The sequence below is a fragment of the Emydura macquarii genome, unplaced genomic scaffold (genome assembly GCF_026122565.2).
Source record: "Emydura macquarii macquarii isolate MOO-44397 ecotype Brisbane River unplaced genomic scaffold, CSIRO-AGI_Emac_v2 contig_1451, whole genome shotgun sequence".
In the NCBI taxonomy this organism is placed as follows: Eukaryota; Metazoa; Chordata; order Testudines; family Chelidae; genus Emydura; species Emydura macquarii.
Window position 1 is genome coordinate 6,016,637 of NW_027131588.1, and position 27,061 is coordinate 6,043,697.

General features: G+C 40.5%; 1 protein-coding gene across 7 annotated transcripts in view; it reads right to left on the reverse strand.

The window, feature by feature from the left end:
- The window catches only part of BNC2 (basonuclin zinc finger protein 2), a 407,420-nt gene that overhangs the window by 98,980 nt on the left and 281,379 nt on the right, over positions 1 to 27,061 (reverse strand). For all 7 annotated transcript variants that reach the window (XR_010920747.1, XM_067553122.1, XM_067553123.1 and 4 more), the window contains one exon: positions 16,589 to 16,824. Coding sequence is in view for 6 of the 7 variants with exons in the window: in XM_067553122.1 (XP_067409223.1) it covers positions 16,589 to 16,824 (236 nt within the window). In the remaining variant the exon portion in view is untranslated. The remainder of the gene's footprint in view (positions 1 to 16,588; positions 16,825 to 27,061) is intronic.

The window sequence follows — 27,061 nt, forward strand, 5'->3', positions numbered from 1 at the left end:
ATCAGTGAATGTGAGTGATGTCTATTCATTTCAAATCCCCAGGCATCTGAAGAACCTCAAACTATTTTGACAATTAAATGATCAGAAACACTACTACTGGGTTGACATTTTCATCTTGCTCCAACCAATAAGTCTTTGAACGGGTAAAGCAAGTAATTCCCTATTAACATACTACATTTTCATTGATGTTTTTGATACTGTGGACTTGCACATGTCAACAGAACAAGCAAACGATAAGTTAAACTTTTAAATCCAGTGTTTCAATTAAACCATGGAACGCAGATGATTTACATTATACAGTTGCACATCTGGGGAGAATGGGAATGTGAGCCCTACAGTACTTCTTGAGGCCTTCCTCAGTTAGAGCTAACCCTTCCACAGATATTGCCCACTGTCTCCTAGCTATATAAATACCTTTCAAACTTACAAAAACACCCTCCAAAACAACCTCCTCTCATTGTTTATGCATTAATGAGTGTAGTAATAAAATCATCAAATTAAAATCAATTAAGATGCCACAGTCAGCAGATCAGTTCAAAACATGCAAAAATTAACTAGTGCCTTACAGAGGACTTCTGTAATAGTTATTAAATAGACAGATATACTCTCCTAGAGACAGTTCCTTTAGAGGCATGGTTAGGAGGTGACACAAGGAAGCTTGAACTGCCACTGCTGATACAAATGCCTGTTCTGTAGACGGGTAGAGGAATAGTGGTCTCCAGAATTGTCAAGCGGGTCTTGTTGCACGTGCATGTGTGCTCACACAAGACCAGATACACAGTGGTGACATCCATGTCATAAATAACATTCATCAGATAAGGAGTGTAGAGCTCTTCCATCCCATAGGAAGCACTGAGAGGCAGAATTCCTGCCAGTAGCAGAACTAAAATTCCCACTGATTTAAAGTTAAAATTTAGGAAAGTTCTTAAGCACCTTGATGAAATGAGGCTGGTGTGTTCCAACTAAATCCCCTTTACGGGTGCAAATTACTTCTTCTGTTTTAATATTACACACAAGACCCAATATCTGGTGGTGATATCCATGTCATAAATGACATTCATCACATGCTAGTGACCACCTCACCTGTACTGTACACCTCCATCTTCCTCTGAACAGCTTCTAACAATCTATACCTCTGAGTTGTCTCAAACCGTCTTATTTATTTTCAAAACAATTTGCCATAGATATTTTCCCTTCCTGCTCCTCTCCCGCACTGCCTCCGCACCTATACCTCAAAAACAAAATTATCTTGGTCTGAGGCATAGGATGCTGATATCCAGGTCTGGACCACTGACAGGTCTAACATCCATTATCTGACAACCCTTTGGGACGACAAAATGAGAGCTTTATACCAATGGAGGAGGAAGAGAATCCCATTTTTCCGATGGCTCATACAGCACTTGCTTCTTCTAGTTCTGGAACATTCCAGGATATTGGCCCTTAAAAATGTGATATTACACATAGAAAATCTATTTTTGGCTATTTTTAGAGTTTTCTAAAATGTTGTTAGCTATAATTTCTCTCTCCTTCTGTGTAGACTCATGACAAGGAGGAAGCCAGCTTTGTAGTTGGAAGGAATCAAAATAGTACCAGTAAAATTATTTAACACTCTCTATAACTTTTTTAAGTTTTTCTATAAAAGATGTGACATACATAGGAGTGAGGATGGAATATAAAAACTTGTTTGGGATGACCTGCATAATTTAACAGTGATTCTGGAGGACTTCTGCAGTATAGTCAACTCTTGTGATTTTATCATGGGTCTCAAGTGCTCTTCTTAAAACCACTGCTCCTGAAGTTCTTTCATTATTTAAAATAAATAAATAAATAAATGAAAAGAAAAGAAACACATTTTTAACCCTCGGGGCTATGATGAAAAGCTTGAAAATGTGAACACTATATGCTCAAATACAAGGAGACAAAGAGAACTGAAAATGTATATTTTTAATTTCATGATTAAACAAATTCACTATTTGGGGGGGGCCTGATTTATGTTTGTTGAATGTTTGGGGTTGGCAATACTGAATGCTGCCATATCAAATTCACATTTAGCATCCCACACCAGCATGTATGTTATGTAGACATAATACATAATACAGTTCTGCAGCCTTAAAATTCCACCTGTCCTGCAAGGGATTTCCTGGCTCTGCAGGATGAATGTCAATGAATAACATTGACTTCCGCACCTTTCCTGCAGGAGGAACTGTAAGACTCCAAGGGTGAAATCCTGGCCATGGGAATTCTGTCATTAACTTCTGTGGGGTCTGGATTTCAACACAAGACTGTATATACACAGACACAAATACATATTAATTTTTTTCTACTACAATAAGGCAAAAATGTCCCAAAATTAAAAGCTGAGACAATTTTTCCTCTGAAGTTTGCTAAAAAGATGTTAGAAACTAATTACTGAAAAGTACTATTCCAGATAGTGATTACATTTCAGAATTTTACTTAAGAACAATACTACTACATAGGCTATGTCTACACTTAAAACACTACAGCAGCACAACTGCAGAGCTGCAATGTAGACACGTACCAAAGCAACAGAACGGGTATTCCAGCTGCTGTAATAAATCCATCTTCCCGAGAGTGGCAGCTAGGTTGATGGAAGAATTCTTCCACTGACCTAGAGCTGTCTATACTGGGACTTAGGTTGGCTCAACTATGTTGCTCAGAGGTTATGGGTTTTTCATACCTCTGAGCAACGTAACTGGGTAGATCTAATTTTGTAGTGTAGACTAGCTCTTAGTAATTACATATCCTCTTTCAATCAGAGGATCTCAAAGCATTTTACAAGCATTAACTAATTTAATCTTACAACACCCAAATATTAATTAGGATCATTTTGTACATGGGAGAAACTGACGCACAGCAGTGTCATGCAGAAAGTTAAAAAAGCAGAGCCAGGAGAAGAATTCAGGTTTCCTGAATCCAAGTCAAGTGTTCAAAACACTAGGACATGCTACTTCCCATTTCTATATAAATGTCAACCAACATACAGGAGTTATTTCTTATAAGGAAAGAAAACTAAATTCCTTAATTAAAACATAAGGATTTAACCTTATAGATTCAGAATCTATAGTGTTAAGGAAGTTTTTGCTCTCTATGCCCAGCACCGTATTCTTACTGCCTAGAAGGTAACAATAAGTGTTAATGACATTTACCCCCTTCTAATAAGAGTCATTCACACTTCACTGTTATTCTTTGTTATTGCTCAGGACAAGCACTAGCACCTCATTGAAAGATCAGTGCTGCAAGGGAAAAAGTTCCCAGGAGATCCCTTAGACTTCAAGAAAAGCACTAAATCAACTGATGCTAGACAGATGACAAGTTTGATTCTCTGGGGCCTTTCCTGACTCCTAAGTCTCTGTGGTCCTAAGTTTCATGACTGCCTGAAGCGAACTCTGACACACAGACAATCAAAACTACCCCCATATTTCAAGATAAGGGAAGTAGGAGTCTAAACTGCGAGAAGTCTAACTCTATTTAACTGTCACAGTCTGGATGGATCCAAATACTGTGCACTGTCTAATTGAGCTAATCTCAAGTGATATGTGCCTGAATGGGCAATATACTGATCTTTCACCTCCAAGACCACAATTTGAATTCAGCCAGAAGTCCTGAGGAGAAAGGATATCCTGGTCTTTTGTGGACAGAAGCTATAATTTTAGGACTACAGTCTGAGGGTGGAGGGGGGGGGGGTAATACTGATTCATGTGGTTCTGGGTACAGAGACTCCACAGCTACTCTCACTATAGAAGTTTTTTTGATTTTTTTTTAAAAAGGTCCTTGCATTGCTCACATGGAACTTCGGCATTGGCATTAACCCCTGCCTTCTGCCCCCAACAACAGCAAAAGTCACAGTTCCTCAATGTGGCAAAATGAACCTCACTGAGGATCTGATCTGATGACTGATTCAAATGGGCATGCTCAGTGGGAAGAGTGATTCTCTGGTATAGGACCGGACACGCCCTCAGATCATCAGTCTGAAAAATGGACACATTTTATTTGTTTTTCAAATAATAATTTAAGAAGGTCAATGATCACAAATGGTTAATAGAATTTTTGGAAGTTAAAAATTGTTTCCTCCTTTGCTTATCTGCCAAGACCCGAGTTCACTCGACGGCATCACTCACACCTAAAGCAGCACAGAGATTGTGGTAAAATGCACCTCCCTCCTCTTCGCTCTGTTTGAGGTGTTTGTGATTTCATCAATTGTTGCAGAAGAAACAGAATCACGAAATTAGGTCTTGGCAGCTAATGAGCTTCTCAGCTCAGTTTTAAAAGAAACACACCTGGTTCTGGTGTATGCCTGACAGACCTTCAACAACAGGCACTTCCATGCTCTGTGTGCAGTTGTGTGAAACCATGTCAGTCAGTGGGATGACTATGTGCTCCGTACCACTGCTCCCACTTACCCCACTATTGTAAACAGCCAGCATGCTTCTCTGGTAAAAGAAATATACACGTATAAAGTCTCTTTTTGCTTTTGCAAGACATGCAATGATTGCCTTTGCCACCCTGAAGTATCTGAGATACTCTAGTTATTTCTTGTTCTCAGATACCACTGGGTGGCAATTGCATAAAGGTAAACTATTTACTAGCAACCACTGTATACTAGCATCACATACACCACTGCTGACTAGCTTGGATAAGACAGCCCTCTCTGCTTCACTGCGCATTGCAAGACACAAGTCACAGATCACCAGCATGCAGTATTTTCCTGTTTCACACATTCTGAAAACCCAAATTGTCTTCGCACGTTTCCCATGCTTCTGCTGTCATGCAACCTGTCTTGGTGTCACATTCAGAAGTGCCTATGAACTCTTGGCCTCTCTCTCATTCTTGCCCTGTTCAGGTAGCATATAAGTGTGAACTGGTGTAATAAAGCAGTTAAAAAGTCATGTAACATCAGGATGGCGGGTGTTGACAGAGTCAAGGGTACTGAAAGCAGCAGAGAGAGGTTAGCAAGGTTAGTGCACAAATACACAAAAATTTTGAAAGTACTGCACACTGGAGTAACAGCAACACTACTGTCCTCCTACACAACACTTTTTCCCTCTGGCTCAAGAGCTGTGTGATGGCTAAGAAATTCTGAGCTTCCTGGCCCCCCTTCTCAGTCCTTAAAGTTTATTTGAACTTTTCAGCTGGGAGTACGTGTGATAGTCACTGCTGGCGTAGCACAGCTGAAATTAATACAAAAGAGCAAGGCGCACAGTGGTGGCCCTCTATTTCATGCAAGTGAGAGGAGTCACTTTAAGCTGACTCATGGAGAAGAAGAAACTCTTCCAGCTGATCATAGCCATTGATCGAATCCCCCTTGAACAGTGGTTTTCAACGGTCTTTCATTTGCGAATCCCTAACAAATTTCAAATGGAGGTGCAGACCCCTTTGGAAATCTTAGACCTAGTCTGCGCCCAGAGATCTGCAGACCACAGGCTGAAACCACTGCCCTTGAGTTTCCGGGAGCTTTCCTTTAAAGTGGTGTAGCAATTCAGATTTCTTGAGTGTAGTATGTGGTACCTGTTGGCGGTACGTGGCTTAGGGTAAAAAGTTCAGAGATGGATGAGGTTGAGATGGAACAGTGAAGCCACTTTGGAGAGAAACTTGGAGTGGAGTCATACGTAGACCTTGTCTCTGTGGAACTCCGTAAAGGGTTGGTCTGCAATCATGGCTGCCAGTTCACTGACTCATCGGGCCAAAGTGATGTCCACTAAATAAGATCAACTTCACAGATAAGTAGGTGAGTGAGCAAGTGGCCAGGGGCTCAAAAGGCAGTTTGGTGAGGGCTGATGGGACGAGATTAAGGTCCCAAGGGGGAGGGGGAGAGTAGGCTTCCTGATTGATGGGAAGGTGTTAAGGAGGTTGTGGAGGAACCAAGGAGTGGTGGGATGGTTGAAGGCAGAGAAGCCATCTACAGGCGGAAGGAAAGCACTGATCAGGCCCAAGAGGTGAAGGTTAAGTAGATAGTCCAGAATGGTTGGTATGGACATGATGTTTATGGAGTGATGATTGTTGGATGCCCACTGTGTGAACCGTTTCCATTTGGCTTGGTAGCAAGCCCGGGTCATGGGGCATTGACTATGTGTGAGTACATCCCATACCAGTGTGGAGCACGAATTGTCTATCCGCGAACCCCATCCAAATGTCAGGCCATGAGGTATACAGGGTGAGGATTGGGGTGGCGGATTTGATCCTGTTGTTGTGTGAGGAGGCTCAGGAGAGAGGGAAGGTGGATTGGAGGCTAGGTTGAGAGGTGAAGAAGATCTGTGAACAAATACTGGCAGGACTATGGGTAAGAGGACTGCCCAGTCCCATTTCACTTTCTGGAGTACTTGTAGGAGAAGCAAGATGGGCGAGAAGGCATATGAAATCCCAGTGTCCATGGGAAGAGAAAAGCATTGCCTTGTGAGACTTTCCTGAGGATGCCTCTGGAGCAGAAGAGGGGCTTCTGCTGAGTGTGTCCACAAGGGCATTGTCTGTGCTGGTAAGTGGACTGCATGCAGCGTGAAGTTGTGACACAGGCACCAGTTCCACAGTCGGATTACCTCCTGGCAAAATGTTGGTTATCTGGCTCTGCCTTACTTGATTTTGTATATAACAGCTGTCATGTTGTCCAAGACAAGTTGTACATGTTTGGCGTGGAGAAGAGGGAGAAGTGATTGACAGGTGCGCTGGACTGCTCATAGTTCTAGGATATTGATGTGCATCCTTGCTTCTCTGGGGGACCACAGGTCCTGGGCCATATGGCTGTGGTTAGGGTGATCTCAGGTGTGGGGGGGGGGGGTGTAAGGGGTTGCCCACCATAACCTTGAACAGGTGGCACCACCATTTAAGGGAAGTTATTACTGCAGGTGGAAGGAGGATTCGTTTGTTGAAATGGTCCTTTTGTGGGTCATACATCAAGTGTAGCCACAGTTGGAGACATCTCATGTAGAGGCGGACATATAGGGCAATGGAAGTGCACGCCGCCATGTGTCCCAGAAGTGAAAGGCAGTGGCAGATGTGTGTGCGGGGACAACTTTGTAGTTGTGTAATGAGGGCGGTGAGAGTGGCAAAACGGGCTTTTGGAAGGAAGGTCCGTACCGTGTGAGAATTCAAGCAAGTTCCTATAAAAATGAGTCCTCTAGTGGGTATGAGAGTGAATTTTTCCTCATTGATGCAGATGCGCAGACTAGTGAGGAGTTCCTGCAACATTCGGATGGTAATGAGGAGGCATTTCCAGGATGATGCCAATTGTCTAGGTGTGGAAATAGGGAGTGACCCAGGAGTCACATATAGGCCACAACCACTGCGATGACTTTTGTGAACACACAAGAGGCAGTGGCTATCTCAAAGGGGAGGACATGGAATTGGTAATGGGAGTGTCGCACTGTGAATCAAAGGAATTTGCGGTGGGTGGGATGGATGTCCACATGGAAGTATGCATCTTTCATATTGAGAGCTGCAAACCAGACCCCGAGAGGGAGGGAGGAAGAGGATAGTTTGGGAAAGAGTGACCATGAGGAGACAGAATTTGCAGATGAACCAGTTTAAGGCCCATAGGTCCAGAATGGAGTGAAGGTCCCCTCCTTTTTTCGGTATAAGGAAATAGTAGGAGTAGAATACATGGCCCTGATAATGGTGTGGGACCTGTTCTATAGCTCCTTTCTTGACAAGGGTGCATGTTTCCTTCTGTAGAATGTCTACTTGAGCTGGGTCTGCAAGGCTGCAGGGGGGAGGAGGGGTTTGTGGGAGGCAAGAAGGTGTGGAACTGTATAAGATATCCCCAGTGTATGATTTCCAGTACCCATCGATTGGTGGTAATCTTGCTCCAATTGTAAGCAAAGAGAGCAAAACATGGTTTTTGTAGCAGACAGGGGCTGGGGTGTATAGTCCCAATGACTGAAGTGTGGCCCACTGAATGTAGACTCTCGTCTGTCTTGTCACTGAACAATTTGTGGTTGTCGAAGGGTAGGTCCTCCAAGTTGGTTTTGACTTCTTTGGGGAAGCCATATGTTTGAAGGAGGAGTCCCTTTGAAGCACCATGAGGCAAGGGATCATGCTGCTGTGTCTGAGGGATCTACTGCCACTTGGAGGGAGACATAGGCTACTAGCTTGCCCTCCTCAATGAGGGCCTTGAATTCTGATTGTTTGTCCTCTGACAGGGAGGCTTGGAATTCTGCCAGTTTAGAGTATGAGCTAAAGTTATATTTCGCCAGTATGGCTTGGTAGTTGGCAATGCAATTACAGGCCAGCTGTAGAATAGACCTTGTGTCCAATCAGGTCAAGTTTCTTGGCCACTTGATCCGGGGGAGTGGTCCTGGGGTGGTGTTGTCTGAATTGCCGCTTGCACCACTAGTGAGTTCAGTGGTGGGTGCATGAAGAGAAAGTCTGTGCTTTTAGATAGAACAAAGTAACGTCTCTCTGCCCGCCTAGATGTTGGGGTGCATGATGCCAGGGCATGCCAGATTACTTATGCTGGTTGGAGGATTGTATTGTGGATTGGTAGTGCAATGCATGAAGGACCCGCTGGTTGTAAGATGTCCAGGAACTCATCCTGGGAGTCTGTGATATTCCCTGCAGGGAGTTTGAGGGCCACTGCCATCTGTTGTAGGAGATCTTGATATTGACCATGGTCATCCAGTGTGGAAAGTGACGGGGGAATGAGCACTTCGTCCGGAGATGATGATGTCCTGGCTGAAATCGACAGTTCCAATGGTTCTGGTGGTACTGACAGTGCCGGGGGCATAATGGAGCTGCGTGGTTCATTATAAACTGAGGGAGGGGCAGTATACTGTGATGGAGGTCTGTGCTGGGGTGGTGGTGCTCCACAGTCATAATAGGTGTCCCAGCCAGATCAACAGTGTCATTGGTCTCTTTGTGTTGGAGGGCTGTGGGGGTATCTAAACCACTGCTCCATTAGCGGTGCTTATATTTGTTGTGGGCAATATGCGCTGGTGAGAAGACCGGGTCTGGTTCTGATTAAATCCAAATCTGACTGTTGTTCTGGAAAGGGCGGCGCTTTCAGAGTAGGTGGAACTGGTGATATGGTTACATTTTGTAGTTCTCTGGGTTGTCCTGTGGATGGGTGACATAGCAGCTGCAGCTCATCTGCCAGAGATGGACCCTGCACAATTGCAGATGATCCATGCTGCTGTGGGAAGCCCTCAAGCGGCAGGAGCAATTCTGCTGTGGGTGTCAGGGGTGATAGGCAACCCGGTGTGCATGGTACCAGGAATGCGCAAGTTATCGGGTTTAATAAGTTAGACAGACCCAGTGGAGTGAATGGAGACAGGGGTTCCAGTGGTTTGTCGGTGGCCAAGGTAGTATATGGCACCAGCATGTCATGATGTTTGGTCTTGCGTTCTGCTTTGGATCTTTTCAGCACAGATGTTACTGGGTCCGCACATGACTTTTCACCCGGTTTGGTTCAGGGAGGTAACACTGCGCTTAGAAGTGGTCCCTCTCGGGGATCCGCCCTTGTGCCCATGACTGTGCTTCTTGTGCGCATGATGGGATTTGTCCAGAACCACTGGTGTCTCCCTAGTGGGGACGCACTCAACCACCCAAAGGTTGGACATTCTGGTGGCTCTGGCGCCACCTCCAGGTGTGCATGTGGACACGTTGCCTGCTCCATGAGGTATTTACGTAGCCTGAGTTCTCTCGCCTTGCGAGTTCGCATTGGGAAGAAATGGCAGATGGAGCACCAGGTGACAACGTGAGACTCCCCATGACAGTAAAGGCAGCGCTGATGGTCGTCACTTACCAAAAACGATTGCGGGCACGTAACACAGTTCTTAAACACAGTTTGTCAATAATCCCGTGGTACAGGTAGGATGTCCCCAAGAGAACCAACTGATTGTAGACTAACTATGATTTCCTACAAACTATTAAAACTACTGACAGCTATTAAAACTAATAAATCACTAACTACTAAAACTTTTATTTTCTGGCTACACAGCTTGAAAAATGAAAAAGAGGAGTGGTTCCAACTATGGCCATGAGGCAGTTAGAGGGAACTGAGGGGGCGCTGACCCACACGGTCCCATAAGACTTTGGACACAACATGTGGACAACACACAACAGGAATGTAGGTTGATGGAAACTACTTCAGAACAGTTCCGGCGCACGGCGTGCATGTAGACCCACATACATATGGAATCCACATAGGGACCAGCACTCAAAGAAGTTATGTCACCATTATCTAACATATTCTTAGCCCAGCTGATATCTCCAGAGTGTTCTTTTTTTCCCTAGTGATGCTTATGTGTTGACTGGAGATTCTTCAGCAAATTGTTTACATAAACCTAGGAACACCTTGCACTTATGCTCCACAGCAAAAGCATGAACATTTTAGGTCTGGTCTACACAGCTGCAGAGTAACAGCTGTGCCACTGTTGCAACTGTAGTGTACATATACCCTTAGCTAGGCACCATGTTATTCTAACAGATGGGAATAGACTGGAAACCCTAGGCACAGTCTTGCACTTTGTTCAAGAAGGACAATGCTTTCTATTCTGAGCTTCAGTACCAATGGTTTATTGTAATCTGCCATACGTAATCCAGTTGTGAGCCATATTTAATTTTAAGGATAGTTAAATAATGTCCATAGCCACGTCAGGCAGCTAATCATTCACCTGTTGAAACAAGGTGAAGGCACTGAGAGATTATGCAGGGGACTGGAAAGAAAAGGAGAAAAACATTATTAAAAATTCTCACATTACAGTTCTTTGGTCTCTTCTCAAACCTCTCTATCTATTCTCAGTGCAAGAATGGGCCAAAAGAACAAACCATTTTCCTTCTGACTCTGATATAACTAGGCTAGTAAGATAAAACAACTTGTTCCACTATCTTCCTTAGGTGCAAACTCTGAGTAGTTATAATTTACCAAACTAGAAGAACACTGTCATCCAAAGATACGGCAGATTTTCCATGTACGTGCAGACCTCTGATATAGATATGGGTATACTCCATAGATTTTAAAAAATATATATTTCAAAACTGAGTTTAAAAAACATTACATCGCAAAATATACAGCATGTGCAGCTTGACTGAGTTAGTGTGACGTTATCATTGGAAAAGTGTCTATGTAAAAATGACAATCTTGTTTGACTCCCTCTGTGTAGCTGACTTCAGTAACTACAAGTGTTTCTCTCTTTTACTGTGGTTAGCTCTGCAAAGTGATCACAGAAATGGAAGAGTGAGCTGGAATCTATGCTGGTTCATGCAGCATCAGTGGGAATTGTTAACTAAGTGCCTATGGTAGGATTTTTGTAGGTAGTATATGAGCAGGAAAGGACACATGATATCTAGATTCTATTCCTGGCCATTAACTTGATGTCTGTGCCTTGACTTCCTCTTTTGTAAAACATGGATGATATTTACCTCTCTTTTTAATGTGATGCTGTGAGGATTAATTGCTCATGAAATGCTTTGAAAAGTACTGAATTTTTATTAACAACAACATAAAATCATTATTTGCAAAGGATCAGAGTCTACAACCCTTACTCACAATAAGTAGTTCTGTATGGCACAAGTGGCCCAACTGAAATCAATGGAATCTGAGCCAGAGTAAAGTACCCTCAACATGAGTAAGAGTGGCATAATTTGACCCGGCATATTTATCTGGTTGACAGAAGAACTCTCTGATACAAAGATGGTTTCATGTTATGGGTTCTCAGTGAGAAGACATACAGTTCTGTACCAGAGTAAAAGAATAAATAAAACAAATTAGTGTCTTTTGGTAAGACAACAGGTTAACAGCTCTAGAAACTAAAGCCCTTTATTTGTCCACAGAACAGATACAGCCCAGACAGTTTCCCTCCCCTGTAGGTTCTCTGGGATCACTTCTAGGAATGAAAGAATCGTTTAGTCTCCCAGGGTATACAGTCCTTGAAACTTCTTCTGAGATTGTTTACCAGACTGTCATTCAGTGCCAATGATGAAGTGTACACCTGCACATCAGGAACTTGGTAAAGGTCACCATCACTGCACACTGGCCACTGAACAACTTGCAGGTGTTAATGACTTTCAACCACTATCGACCTTGCCTGTATTCTAACACTGGCCTAGTGGTGAAAATTCTGTTATCACATTACCAATCCCCTGAGCTGTCTAGTTTGCTCAGTGGTGTCTCATAATAATTGTCCATTAATGGTATGGCTGAATGATGCAACAAACCATCCTATAAGCACAAAAAATGTTACCTGCCCAACTTACTTTTTAAATTCACTATTAAGGACAAAGTCCTTCATCAGCCAAAAAATAGCCTGTGTGGAAGGCAAACATCTGCACCTACACAGCCCTGCTGTCCAACTTACCTGCCACTGGCTGCCTTAGGTGTGCCTCTTGTGTTCCTCTTTAAATTGTTCTGGAATACAGGTGGTTAGGAATTTTCCCCTCAAAATTTTATTAATGGCAATCTGTGGGAAAATTTTGGTTGTACCAATTTTAAATTTTCTATTGGGACAATCAAAACAAAACATTTCGTATCAGCTCAGGTCAGCACAACCAAAACATTTTGGTGTCTTGAACCAAATCGACCCACTTAGTTTCAGGTCAGTTTGACATTAGCCTGTGTTTGCCCAAGCTGCCATGATGCCTCATGGGAGTTATCTAGTTCAGGTGCCTCATGTTTCCATTCTCGTCTATGGGTTGGGCTTCCTAGCTGCACTACATATCACATGATGCACTGGTGTCTTCCCTCTGGTTGAACCATTGTGGTGCATTATGGGAGTCATGTTACCAACATGCACCATGGGATGCACCTTGTTATTCAGACGGGGAACCCCTCCACAGAGAGAAATGGAGGCATGAGGCACCAGAACTACAGCTCCCACAAGACTCTGCGACAGATCAGGGGGAACACAGACTAACGACAAATCAAGCCAAACAAAACATTTTGCTTGGGTATGTTGAACTGAATTGAAATATTTCAGTTCAGGAATGTTGAAATGTTTCATTTGATTGGAAATGTCTAAACAAAGCATTTAGACATTTCTTAATCAAAGTTTTTCCATCAAAATTTTCAGTATTTCGACTTTTCATCTTGATTTGGGACAAAACCGAATGCTGAAATGTCAGAATTTCCCCACTGGATGGAAACCAGCTCTATTTAAGAATAACTATTTTAGGCTTAAGTAGTTGATGAATGTTGGAACCAGGACTACATGCATGGAGATCTGCAATGGGCTGTCCCATTCTCCACCTACATCATTCCCTGATACTCCCCTTCGATACAGACTTAGGCTGTGCATTGTATGATGGCAGCAAACAATGTCATGTTAGCTCTGTGATTATTTTCTTTTTTTTGGCAGGTTTAATTAGGAGGCCATCGGCTACTTGCAAACAAAAGTAAAGAGAGAGAGGACTAGGAAGGGAAGGGAGGTGAGGGGGGAACAAGGCAGGGAAGAAGAGGTTAAGAGGGTGGGTCTGGAGTAAAACTGAGGTGAACGGACTGATGGCGCAGATTGAAGCAAATAGACAATCAACACAGGACAGAGAAAGTTCAGTCAAAAATGTTGTAAGTTTTCGGAATATGAGTGTCTGTGCTTGGAAGCTTCCATAGCTGCTGCTACCCACTGGAGTCTCTGGCTGGTTACTCTCTGCAAATTTCCCCCAAGGCCACAAGGCAGGAGGAGGGAAGAACACCTGAGTCCTGGTTTCCCCAGAGTGGTGGGGGAGTGTGCCTCTGAAATCAGCTAATTTCCTGAAATCATCATAGCACATGAAAAGTTTTTGCTAAGTAGACCCATGCACATATGCATGGGAAAGTTATGAGCAAGCGAATACATTGGGTTACAACAGCAATTAATTTGCATGGAAAAGGAAGAAAGGCCTTGTAGCCACAGCACTTGACTGGGGCTCAGGCGATCTGAGTTCAGTTCCCTGTTCTCAGACAGACTCCCTGTGTGTGCTCTGGCAATCCACTTTGTGCTTCTGTCTCTCCTTCAGTACTATGAGGCTAATAATACTTCCATACATAGTTTTTTTGTATGGAAAAACAGAGTAATATCTGGGAGATGCTCAAGTTCTACAGTGATGACCCTCACAGAAGAGCCTACATGTTAAATACTCATTAACAAGAATATTCCCTATTGTGAACTCAAAGTGTCAGAGGCTAGGGTACCACATGATCCTATGCTGAATCTATCTTACCCCACCCTCATGCACTAAAGAAAAAAAAGTTAATTACAACATATTTATTTAAAAACTAAAACATAAAAGCCAATGTTAGGTACCAAATATTTTGATCACATTCCTTCAGGTTTCACTGAATATGTGTTTTATGAAGTGGTCTCTCTCTTTCCCCCATATACCCTGTTTCCTAGCTTTAATACAAACAAAATTAGAGAGCGAAACTAATAGACACATTTGACTAAGTCACAGTATGTCTTCATCTGCCCAGTAACACAATCTACAGCCAATTGTTAACCAAGTCAATATGTGGTAAGACTTTAACAGCCGTCCTTAACTTGCCTTGATAATTATTCTCTTTAACTGACATAATATTCAATATGCTGTTGTTGAGTGTAATAATGGTAAAATTGGTGCCTTGAGGGCTACAATACCATGCAGTTTTAGCCAGATAAACTGACCTCTAGCCTAATGGTGTATTATGGGGTTTTATAACATTCAGATGCACAGTACGACTATTTATAATCCTCTATATAATTATATTACATGCCATTCTTGCATATCTTAAGCTCATTCCAACAGATAATTGCCTGATTCTACAACACTTAAATGAGCAGAGCCACTGACTTCAGTGAGATACTTCTTGTCTGCAAGGGTTACTGAATCAGGTCCTAGTTTACAATGTTATTATTATTACTATATTATTCTTGACTTTTATCATACAGTTGAAAGTGAATGCTTTGTCTTTGAAAGAGGCAAATGAGCCTGTTATCTGGAACCATCTGGATACTAGAACTTTTTTACTCTTTTTAAACAACAATATTCAGAATCCAGGAATACTGGTAATCCAGGAATACTGATAATCCAGGAATCCAATATACTTCTTGTCTGCAAGGGTTACTGAATCAGGTCCTAGTTTACAATGTTATTATTATTACTATATTATTCTTGACTTTTATCATACAGTTGAAAGTGAATGCTTTGTCTTTGAAAGAGGCAAATGAGCCTGTTATCTGGAATCATCTGGATACTAGAACTTTTTTACTCTTTTTAAACAACAATATTCAGAATCCAGGAATTTAAAATGTAATGAAAAGCATACATGGCATCACTTAAAAATATCCATATTCTGCAATAATACAAACCACCTATTAGCAACTACAGCATGGACAAAGACACACTGCATTCATGTTTTTTGAAAAGATCAATTCTAATTTCTGAAACTGGTTAAAATCATAGCAGATTATATTTTATATTTCGAAACCTGTAACAGAACTCTAAAATAATCTTAAAAACTTCAGAATTTGTATAGATCTTAGTCTGAGTAGCAGGGCATCAATGCCATGGTTAGCCTTTTTTCCTTTATTTTCTTCTTGGCCTATTCTACAATGCAGAACTGTTTACAATGAAAATCTTTTACAAGGAATTTTAAAATAATTTTTTGAAAACATGATATATCAAGGATTCTGTGTAATGATGTGCAGGCTAATGTGCTTCCTCTACAGAAAGGATGCTGCATGAACAGGCATTCAAAAAAAGCACTGAAAGTTCCTTTGGGCAGGAACAAAGACTCCTGTGTTCTGTACCATGCCAAGCATTTTATTTGTGCCTAAATAAATGTATAAAATAAATACAACAATGCAATAATAGTAATTTAATAGTAATTTTCAAAATCAAGGTTGGCTCATACGGGCTTGAATCTGTAAGGTGCTGAGTGCCCTCAACTTCCACTGAAGCCCCTAGCAATTTATGGTGCTCAACAGTATAGTAGACAAGATCTAAAATGGCCTCCTAAACAGCTAGTTTCCAAGATGATTTATTATGCAAACAAATGACATGTTTTAATGCAGCTGACTGGGCGAAGTTTAAACTCGGAAATGCAACTTTCTGTGCCTAAATCGAGCTCTTCTAATTGACAAAGTGGATGAGTGTTACAAGCCACATTTAAAGGTCCAAAGGTTAGCTTTTAACCATGAACTTATATCAGGAATATGGCTTTTTAATATATTATGGGATAGTCCCTCTCCCCCAAAAATAAATGAATTAAGGAAAGAAAGAAAGAAAAGTTGAAGGAGCAGCTGCATTAGACTTCACATTATAGAAGTCGAGTGGTACCCCTTGAAAACATGTCAGTTGCCTTAGGTGACAAAATAAGGCTTGCAGCTAAGTAACCTCAGTGTTTGCAGTATTCAAGGTATTTCCTACACTAAGTGTAGGGAAGTACAAGGGAATATCGTGAATACTGAAGAACCTATATCTTAGGTAAAACTGGCAAGTTTTACATACCACGGTCATCATTCTGCCCCACACAGCACATCAAATACATCTCACAGTTATTTACCTAAAGATCCACAGTTAAAAGACAGACTTTTAATAAAGAGCTTTTTGGGTGCACAACTGTCAGTAACCTTGACATACAAAATAACTGTCAGTCAGTTTTTGCTACATGCATTAAACCTCTTCTTACCTGAAGGATGTAGCCCCGCACGTAGTCCCGAAGCGTCCAGCCTAAACCATGTAGGATGTGCAGCACCTCTTCTTGCTTCAGTACACTGAAGAGTCGGTCCAGCAGTATCTTCAGTCTCACAGGCACAGCCTGGGTACCGTAGAGCATCAGGCTGCTGATGTCAAACACTACGTTGGACTGCACAATCTCCACTTGGGTAGGGTGGTATAGATGCTGAGTGCTAAGCTTGTCCAAAGCTGACAGATACAGGGTGGGTCAGAGTAGAGAGATAAAGATGGAGAGAGAAGAAAATAAAAATAACAAAAGATTATTGAAGCACATCTAATATTCTGTCAAAGTGTATCTTCCATAGAAACAGTACATGATTCTTTACTAGATTAGAGACAGTAAACAAAACAAAAAATGTTCAAGAGTCTCCGTTAATTTTTCATGCTTACGTTTTTTGATGCCCTGCTGGTTTTCAAAGGTATTGAGCACTCTCAGCTCCCATTAACTTCAACTAGAGTTCAGGGGACATACAATCTCTGAAAAATCAAGCCCTCGGTGTCTCACATTGGGTGACCAAAAATGGATGCATCCAAATGAATGAACACTTCTAAAAATTTGAGCCTTAATCAACAGAAAAGAGAATCCACTGCAATGTTTTAAAATTGCTGCTCTGCATAATCGTAAACTGGAGTCATCAATTCAAGGCTAATTGAACTAGCTGCTAGTTATTACACTGGCAAACATAGCCAATTCAATTCAACTTACCTCTTTTATGTGAATTTTATGATCAAATATATGAAAAATTTAAAGGGGTGGGAGAAGGGCAAGTTTGCAGGAGGGTTGATCTTTATTTTTGGTTTGCTGGGAGGAGCGTCTAGTAATTCTTTATCCCCTTATGTGACGTTTAATGTGATGGAATTACATATGGCATCAGAAATATCACTGTATACCACTATTTGCCCTTAATTTCCTTTCCACGTTATAGATTCTATCACTATTCTAAACTTCTAGACCATTTGTTTTAAACAGAACTTTTTAAGCATTTAAAATAATGTTATATGGGCTCCTCCTCCCGTACTTTGGTTTCTTCTTGGATTCACTGGAGAGTTCATGTACTCTTGATAAATTGCTTTCTTACATCCAGATCGTAAAGGCCCTTATCATTTATCCGCTGGCTTCATTCAACACATATACTCCGAGGAATATTTTTGTCAAAGAGTTCTGGTTTCCTCATACTTCATTTCTTACAACTGATTTGTCTGATCTTTCCTATTCTAGTGGTTAAAGCAACTTTGAATAAATAGCTTTAAATGTTAATTTAATGTTCATGAAAGATAAGGGATTGGCAAACTTGGGGATTGAAGTCCTATGTCTCTCCACAGGGCATTTATATTGCAGAAATGTGAAGGGTAGGATTCTGCCTGTTACTCTTCCAAATGCTCTTCAACTATTTGGCCTATGATTGGCAACTGATTTAGAGTCTAATGAATAAATTAGATTAAAATCTGAAGAGCTCAAATACCCCCAACATTTTTTTTTCTTTTACATGGTATTGTTTGCAAGACGGTTATATTGTTATACTGTAACACATATATCAAAGTAGTCCAATGAGGAAAAAAGGAACTTAGAAAACTGAATTCTGTGAATATGTTTATGTATTGGGGGTATGTTGACATGTAGATGCCTACACATTAGGTGAGGAAAAGAATGGAGTCTATTATTAGACACTTAACAATGGATATTTGGAATGGAAGAGCAATATCTGAATACATTAATAATAGTCATAGTACCTCCCATCCAAGAATCGCCAAACATTTACACAATGATTTAAGCCTCACAACACTCCTCTGAAACAAATTTTGACTACCCTCATTATTACAGTTTTGGAAACTCAGGTACAGAAAGGTTAAGTGACCTGTTCAAGATCACATAAATCCATGTTATTGCCAAGAATAGAATTCATGTCTCCTGAGTCTCTATCATGTGCTTTAACCACTGCATCATACTCCTCTTCTAAGGGGGAGCATGGTGCTTTTTGTTAAATAAAAGTTTAATTTAAAAATATATACAGGGAAGGTAAGTCCTTGCCTCTAAAAAGTTGGATTGAATGGTTCAGGGGTTTAAGCTGCTACTTCCAAATTGACCCAGATGAGTAGTGATTGAAAGTTGTTTTCTTCTAATGACTGTTTGGCAAATATGCAAAATAAGTGTGGTGGTCTTGGTCCAGTTCCTACTGGGAAATTGCCCACTTTACAAAACCACTACAACATTTGACACCAAAAGCCTTTGCAGAGTGGCCAGGAATGCAACAGATAAGAAGAGGAGGAAGTAAAAAGTTGTTCTTGCAGAGGATCGAAGCACACTGGCAAAACACTGGGTAATAGCTTTCACACCCTATACTATACTTATCCTGAGGATAAAAAGAGGGCTCCAGTCTCCAGGGCTCCCAAACTAGAACCAAATTCCCATAATTTTTTTTTAAAACAAGTTTATCACTACAGCCCTTAGAATCCTAAAACCGGATGAAGAGTTAGTTCTGAACTTGTCTACATTTCACCAAAAATTATCTTCAATTTGGAGTTGGGGTCTTATACCACAAATTACAGTAAACACAGATAAAGACACTGGGTTCCATTCTTTTTAAGCACGTCAGGACATGCATTCAAATGCATAATTTATAACAAAAAAGGCATATATTTTTCCATTGGCGTATCACAGAGTGTTCACAGAATATAGGCAAATACCACACTATAGAGAGAAATGAAATACAGGCATGGGAAGAGGAAGGAAATGCATTTGTGCCAGCACAAAGAATAATTGTGTGGCCAACAGCTGGAATTTTTGTGGCTCATTAATTAATGGAACCACTTTTCATTGCACTCAAGTACGGAACTAAATAATGTAGAGAATGCAACCTTTCACCATTATTTATAATCTACAAAATTATATCCTATTTGTTTAGAAAAAGACTGTTAAAAATGATCAAGTGAGAATAAAAAAAAGGAACAATAACAAGGAAAAATACTGAACCATGTCTCAGTGAATTGCATCTGATTTTGTCCAGACATTCTGAAAGAAATGTGAGACACACACTGGGATCCATTTGAAAAGGTTCTTTGGAGAACACCGAAGTGACTATTCCCTGTAAACCATTACTGAACCAATTTCAATGCTGCAGCCTGGTGTTGTTGAGGAGCCTTCTTTCAGATAAGCCATAAAATGAAACTGAGTCCCTGTGGCCGATAAAGATCCCAGAGCTCTTTTTGTAAAGATGAGGGTGTTAATTTCCATGTCCTGGGAAAATTTCAATTTGGGTAATAATATTCTGCCTCCCTAAATTCCCTCTCCATTTTCAACTGGATATGGCATTCTTCACTTCCGGTCCTAAACTGTTCTCTAGTGATGCTATGTGCTGATGAACAGCTACTGCATTTCACTTCAGAGAGTCTTCATTTCAAGGATGAGTAAATTTATCCTTGTGGATAGTATGTATAAGAGTTCGTTAAATGCTTTGGGATCCCCATGATGAAAAACACTATGTATAAATATATTATCATAACTGAAAAATTACATAAACAGATGTTTCCTTATTAAAAAAGCAGTGTTGATTGAAATGTCATAAAAATATACACCTTGAGTAATTTCAGGCACAACTGAAGTTAATAGCCATACTCCTAAAAATTTCAGTGGGATCAAGATTTCACCCAGAAAAGTCAAACTCCTTAATGCTTATGCTATTTTTGCCAGAACACAAATAATCTTTTAAAAAGTCACGTGTGTTTGTTTTGGGTTCAGTATGTTTAGTTTAGGTGCTAAGACTAGAAAGCCCTGTCCTCTTTTAAGTGACTGATGTTGCCCCCAACTCCTGGTACTCCACACCTCTGGCTGCGCTGATATACAGAGGGAAAAGAGGTCAATTGAATTTTAAAACCACATACTTTGCAGAATAAAGTAGTCAACATTTTTGTGGAAATGGCCTGTAAAAGGCCCTTATGTTTTACTAGAACAACATTCAGTGGAGTAATATTTCTGAGTAATATTTCTAAATTTAAAATGTTTATTTCAAGAATTATAACTAGGGAAAAAAAGACCTGAACAAGTTTTCTTTAAACACCAAAGAACTATTAACTTAATTATTATATGCAGTGTTGTTGTTGTAGCTGTGTTGATCCGAGGATATTACAGAGACAAGGTGGGTGAGGTAATACCTTTTATTGGACCAACTTCTGTTGGTGAGAGAGACAAGCTTTTGAGTTACTCAGAAAAGAGCTCTGTGTAGCTCTCTCACCAACAGAAGTTGGTCCAATAAAAGGTACTACCTCGCCCACCTTGTCTCTCTTGTTAAACATATTAACAACTGGGAATCTCTTCTCTCTATCCTCAGCTCTTTGAGTTATCAAGTAACATTGCTCTGGTTACGGTCTTTCAGTGTTTCCATCATCAACCCTGTTTTTTTAATAATTTATACTATTTTAGGACCTGATCAGAGCTGGACTTAGCTTTGTTGGATGGGAAGATGAAACAATTTTTCACTGCCCACAAACTTTACTGACTCCTGTCCACTGTGAGTACACCACTATGTACAAGGAAGTCCTGAGGATTTGCAGGGAAGCTAGTAAGATGAGTCTTTCAGGTAAGTCTTGTGAAACTGAGTTATTTATGTAAAAAGTATGTGTATCTGATCTTCAGGTTCCACCCAGGCACCTGCTGCAGGACAAGTAGAGTCCAGCTGCTTATGCTGGGATCTGTGCCCGGCAGCTATCAACACTTACAGTTTTCAAGGGATAATTGCCTGTATAACTTGGGAGATTTGGAGTCTGCTGGTGTCCCAGCCTCTCGGAAGTCGCAGGTATTCTAGTAAATTTTAGAGAGTGTGCAGCACATTAGAAGCAATGAGTCTTATTAACTTCTTGGGTGCTAAAAGAATCCAGGTAGCAGAAAGTCCAACAGGTCCAGGAGCCAGGGAAACACAATTTGCATACAAACACACTCCTGTGGGGCATGCGCATGCGGAAGTTAGGGACAGAGATTACTGATGCAAGGAACTACAAAGTACTCAGCACTTTTGAAAATCAAGCCAGCTACTTAAGCATCTAAATATGAATGTAGGGGACTTAACTTTAAGAACTAATATTTGAAATTCTTGGTCAAATGTGTTTTGCTCATGTACACTATCAATTCTGTGCACAAGTGAAGGTGAAAAACCTGCATGAAAAAGTGTTGTGCATACCTACTTGTGCACACACAATTGGAGGCTGTGTCTGAACTCCTTTCGAAAATTTGGTCTATATGTGACTTACTATGTAATACCAACAAACTTCCATAGATTTTAACGAGACACTACATACTATGATTCAAATTGTGAATAGGCCCTTTGGAATTGAGACAATGTCAGTCTTTTCACATCACTATTTGTAGTGTTCTTACTATACAGAATTTCAGCCAATGGATAAGCCAGTCCATGTGTACTAAGTATTCTATGCCAAAAGCTTTGGACCCAGTTATAATTTATCAACAGACAAACTTTAATGTTCCATTTGTGTGGGGTTTTTTAAGTGTAGTAAAAAGGAGAAAAAAATCTACTTTTCCATTTACATTTTATTGGTTTAGTGGGACCCTATATAATTCAAAGGAAATTAAATACAAAAGGTATATTAAAATAATATTAAATGACTTGTTCGATTTATCACAAGCCAGAAAACGCAGACTAAGACTTTCACTTCATCCATACCTCGGCCAGTTATGCTGAGGCCCAGCAAAGCAAGACCTCTCATTGACCGGGGACCTCTCCCATACCAAAATACACAGGGTGAGTTCAGGCTGAAGTGAAAGCCTTACCTCTGAATACATTCATCTCTCTCTCTCTCACACACACACACTGACATTTGCTGTGATTCAATACAATAGTATTATAAACCTGCCAGTTTTAATGAGAAATATACTTTTCAGTACACATTCAATTTGCTAATGTCCAGATTCTAGCAGAACATTTAGGAACTCTGAAGTGGGGAAAGCAGGTCTAGTAAAAGTCCATGTCCTCAAAAAGACGAAGACTTTCCAGACCTAGTCCAATATCTCACAGCTAAAATTTTGCATGGTAAGAATACTACACATTTTAACATGAAAATAGTGATTAAAATGAATCTCGTTCCTATTTCCATCTTAAATCTAGAATGAACAGTTTCTCCATTTACTATATTTCTTGAAGCCCCAATACCACCCCACTTAACCCACTAGACATGCACACAACACATACACAATTTTAAAAGTAACATTTTCAGTTTTAGCCTGCTGAATGTACCCTAGGTGTAACTCACACATTAACCTACTGTATTTCCATGACTCGCAGAGTTTATCACATTTTAGGAAGCCTTGCAGCAAATGGGAGATTTTTATGTGTTTATTATTTATTTTAAAACGAGCTGGGCCACTTTCTGAAGCAACAAAACTTGGCAGGCAGATTAAATATACAAGACCAACATGGTGAGGCTCCATAACACTGTTGCAATAACAGTGTGCAGAACAATCAACACGAGACGAGCAAACCAAGCATTATTAGTGGCACTTTCCACATACAGTAGTGGGTACTGCAGTTAGCTGTACATTTGCTTGAATGAATGGTGAAAACAAATGGCTGCACATTGTTCACGCCTATTTTTTCCAATCACCCATCCACCAACCCACCCACCCACACAAAAGTAAGAAATCTCTTCAAGGAGGAAATGCAGCCTATCAATGAGTAATTTGCTGCAGGGGTGGGCAAACTGCAGCTATTGTAGAGGGTGGTCCAGAAGTATCCTCCCTTGGGAAAATATTTTAATAATGCCTGCCATTTGGCACAATAAGGTGCATTTCAAAGGTTAAAAATTGCCTTTTAAGAAGTGTCATCCTTAGCCAGGAACAGAAGGTGCCCACAGACAAGATATGCCGCAATATCCAGAGAAAGGCCAAGAAATCTCCCCATCCACCCTTCAGTTCAAATAGTGAGAGAATGGAACATGAACATTTAGGGTGGCAAGATGAACATCCTGATACAGTACAAACAAGGTACTAGGCATGAAATGGCATCAAGTGGCTAACACTATTTCACCACGTTCTCATCCCTGTGCCAATTTCATCTACTTTTAGGAGACATTCCACTAAGTCACAGTAGATTTTAAAACATTGTGAAGGGACAGGGAGCACAATATTTTCTGATCCGGAAGCAAAAGCAACTTTTCCTTTGATTTTTACAGTATTTAAGAACTAGCAGTGGAAACCATTTGCCAAATTCGTTTAGTTTCTGACAGAGGGACACATGTGAATGTGATCTCTTAATTTACAGATCACATGTACAGATGTTCACACTTAGTTAAAGGTTTCTCAATAGCTTTTAAAAAATAAAATAGTGTTGATCATGGGTTATTTTATACATATTCAAACAATACAGCTAAGCTGACAAATGACTGCCTTCATGCCTCACCATGCCTCCTGAATGACAAAAAAAAAAAAAAAAAAAAAGGCAGACTACACTTCAGTTGTATATACACAGAATAAATGTTATTTTTAAAAGTCTGAATGAAATCTTTCATTAATTTCTCTCTCTATGATCTGATTCCAAGTTGAAAAATTTAGATTGCTGCTAGGTTTATGTAGCCGAAAGCAGAACCACCGTTTGTTCACAGACGTTGCTTTGCTGTCTGCTATATTTTTTTTATCCCTCTGCAAAACTTTGAACCCCATCCAGCTTTGACACACTGCCTCTTCAGTTAATAACTATCAAGTTTCCCCATGTCTCCTGTCTACTTTTCTTTGAGGCAATTGCGCACTCAGCACCCCGAGATAATAACACACATCTATAAGATAAAAGCAATGGCATTAATGTAATTGTCTGCCTTTCTCTCTTTAGCCTAATCTTTTTTTTCCGTCAGTTTTGACTGCCTGTGTGACACCTGTTTTTGTCTCCTCTGATCCTACGACAGGTTTTCCGCTGACAAGGTTTTTGCCTGACAGAGATTCTGCCAGACAAGAACATAATAAAATATGAAGAACTGCTTGTCAGAGTTTCTGCCAATGCTCACATGAAATAGAGGGGAAAAAATCCTGATTTTTTTAAGGGGCCCTGTGATGATCGCTTTTGGGCTATGAGGAAAATGGCCTCCTAGGCCCATTCCTGCAAGCCAAACAGGTGTTTTCTTTTATGTTTATATATATATACATATATATATATATATATTTTTTTTAAATATATTATTTTTTATATATATTTTTTCCCCACCAATAGTGGAAACAAAGTTTTCTCTAAATTATTGCCTGTGAAATGAAAGTTAGAAGCAACTTTGACTGTTTGGAGATACTCGATGAAAGGGGATATTTTTTTAAACTCAGGAGTGAAGCTTAAAAGAAAATTAAATTTAAAAAAATCAGTTCTTTTTTTCCCTGTAGATGTCTGGTATGATCAAAGAGACTTAACTGCTATGAGAGATAGGGGAGCCTCAGTCTCTGTTCTCAGAATAAAATATGGACTATTAAACATTCTCAGGGTGAACAGGCTGTCTAAGTGAAAAACCAGGACACCTGTCACTGAGGGCAGGGGACGGTCAGGGGGGTTTGCACAGAGGGGGTAGAGAGAAGCAGGGAGAGAGACATGGCAACTCAGTGCTTCGTTTTCTCCTCCTCTTCAAAAGCAAATCCCTCTTGCTCCTTCCCTGCCACCCTGTGGATTTGAGATTTTCGGGGGAGAAAGACTGAAGCATAGAGAGAGCTCTCCTCGGAGTGCATGTGAGGGCAGGGTTGAGCAGGTGTGACAGGCCTAGTAGGGATGGTCCTTGTGGCATGTGTTCATTTGGCCAGCAGTCTAATGGGCCGATGTGCCCTTCAGGTGGCCGGAGTCTGCAGATTACAAAATCAGGACAACACTGTTTTTCTTATTGGTAGGGACAGACCATGAGAACAGGGACGCAGTAATTTTAATTCATTAGTATAACTGTCTTACCTGTCAGAGATGGCCACTTTGACAGTGCATGGGCCTACATTTTTTAAAAAAGTATTGTTGAGAGTTACAGTTTGTAACAGAAGTTACCCATTCCATGCACCTTTCTCAAGGTTCCTTTGACTACCCATTCATCTTCCAGCTTTCCTACCTCCTCTGCCTACTCTCCAAACAACTATGTCTCCTCCCTCCATACCCACCCATCCATACTAAAATGAGATTGGGGCTCAACTGTGTTTGTGCTAGGAGTGGCACCCCCTGGATGATTTATTATACATTCTTGTATGTAAGCAAATTTGGGAATCCTGGATTAAGAGATTGAATTTGGAGCCTCCCAGGCTTCAATGTACCACATCACACAATTTGTCTGGGTAATACTCATTTTTAAATTAGTCTTGAAATTTGTAATGAAATATATGTATCACCTATAAAAAACTACTCACTTGGGTGGAGTGGCAAAGTATTGTTTTGTAAGGCTGTCTTAAGAAGGCACAAGGGACTTTGTTCTGCAAATTAAACCCATAGTGGAGTTTCAGACAGATAATCTCCAAATCACTGTTGGCTGCACAACATGATGGCTAGCAGACTGCCAGCAGTCATCAATCTCTAAATGTCTTTCTGTTTCAAACATTCCAAAATGAGGAGCTGAAGCTAATCCATGTAACTATGCAATTGTATACTTAACTAGGTAACCATACAATCTTGTCAAGTGCCTCTTAAGAGGTGCTGGGCACCCTCAAATTCCCACTGAAACCCTTCTGCCCTGACATCAGTGGTAGCTGAAGATGTTCAGCCCTTGTGATATCAGGCCATGTGGCCAATAATGCACTTTTTAACTTCAGTCCCCCCCCCGCAACTAAAGAAGACACTTATGGGTGATTGCCATAAAGTTCATGTACTGTGACCATTTCACACAGCTCCAGCTTAAATATACTTCAGCAAATTTGACTGCAAACAATTAGAATGTAATAAGAGAAGTCTTTCAGGATTTTAAATGCAAGTTTGCTAGAATACATTTTCTATTTCTGAAAATCATATGGGAAACGAATGAAAAATAGGGGGTCTGCTAAATTAATCTTGAGCAAATTTCCTCATAATGCTATAGCTTGAGTCACAGTTCTTCCTACTAAGAAAAGGTAACACTATGTTTTTCTCATCCAGTGATTTTCACATTCACAATATAGAAAGCAGAGGTAAAGTTATCCAACGTAGTATCATTATAACATCTGAAAACAATATGAAATTTTTATTCCAACTATCAAATCCTTCTCTCTTTTAACCTTACACTGTTATATTGAATGGAGTGGTAGAGTTTGTTTTGTTTGTGTTCTGCTTAGTCTGGTGAACTCTAGTTAATTAAGATGTTCCTATAAACAATAAAGTTTCCTGTTGGATCATGAGCAAGATATAAAATGTATGATGTAATAAAACATAATAAAATGATAAAGGGGTTAGCACATCACAGCTCTTCATGTGCAGCAGGATCAGTGTTGTGGGTTTTGTTCATCTAAAAT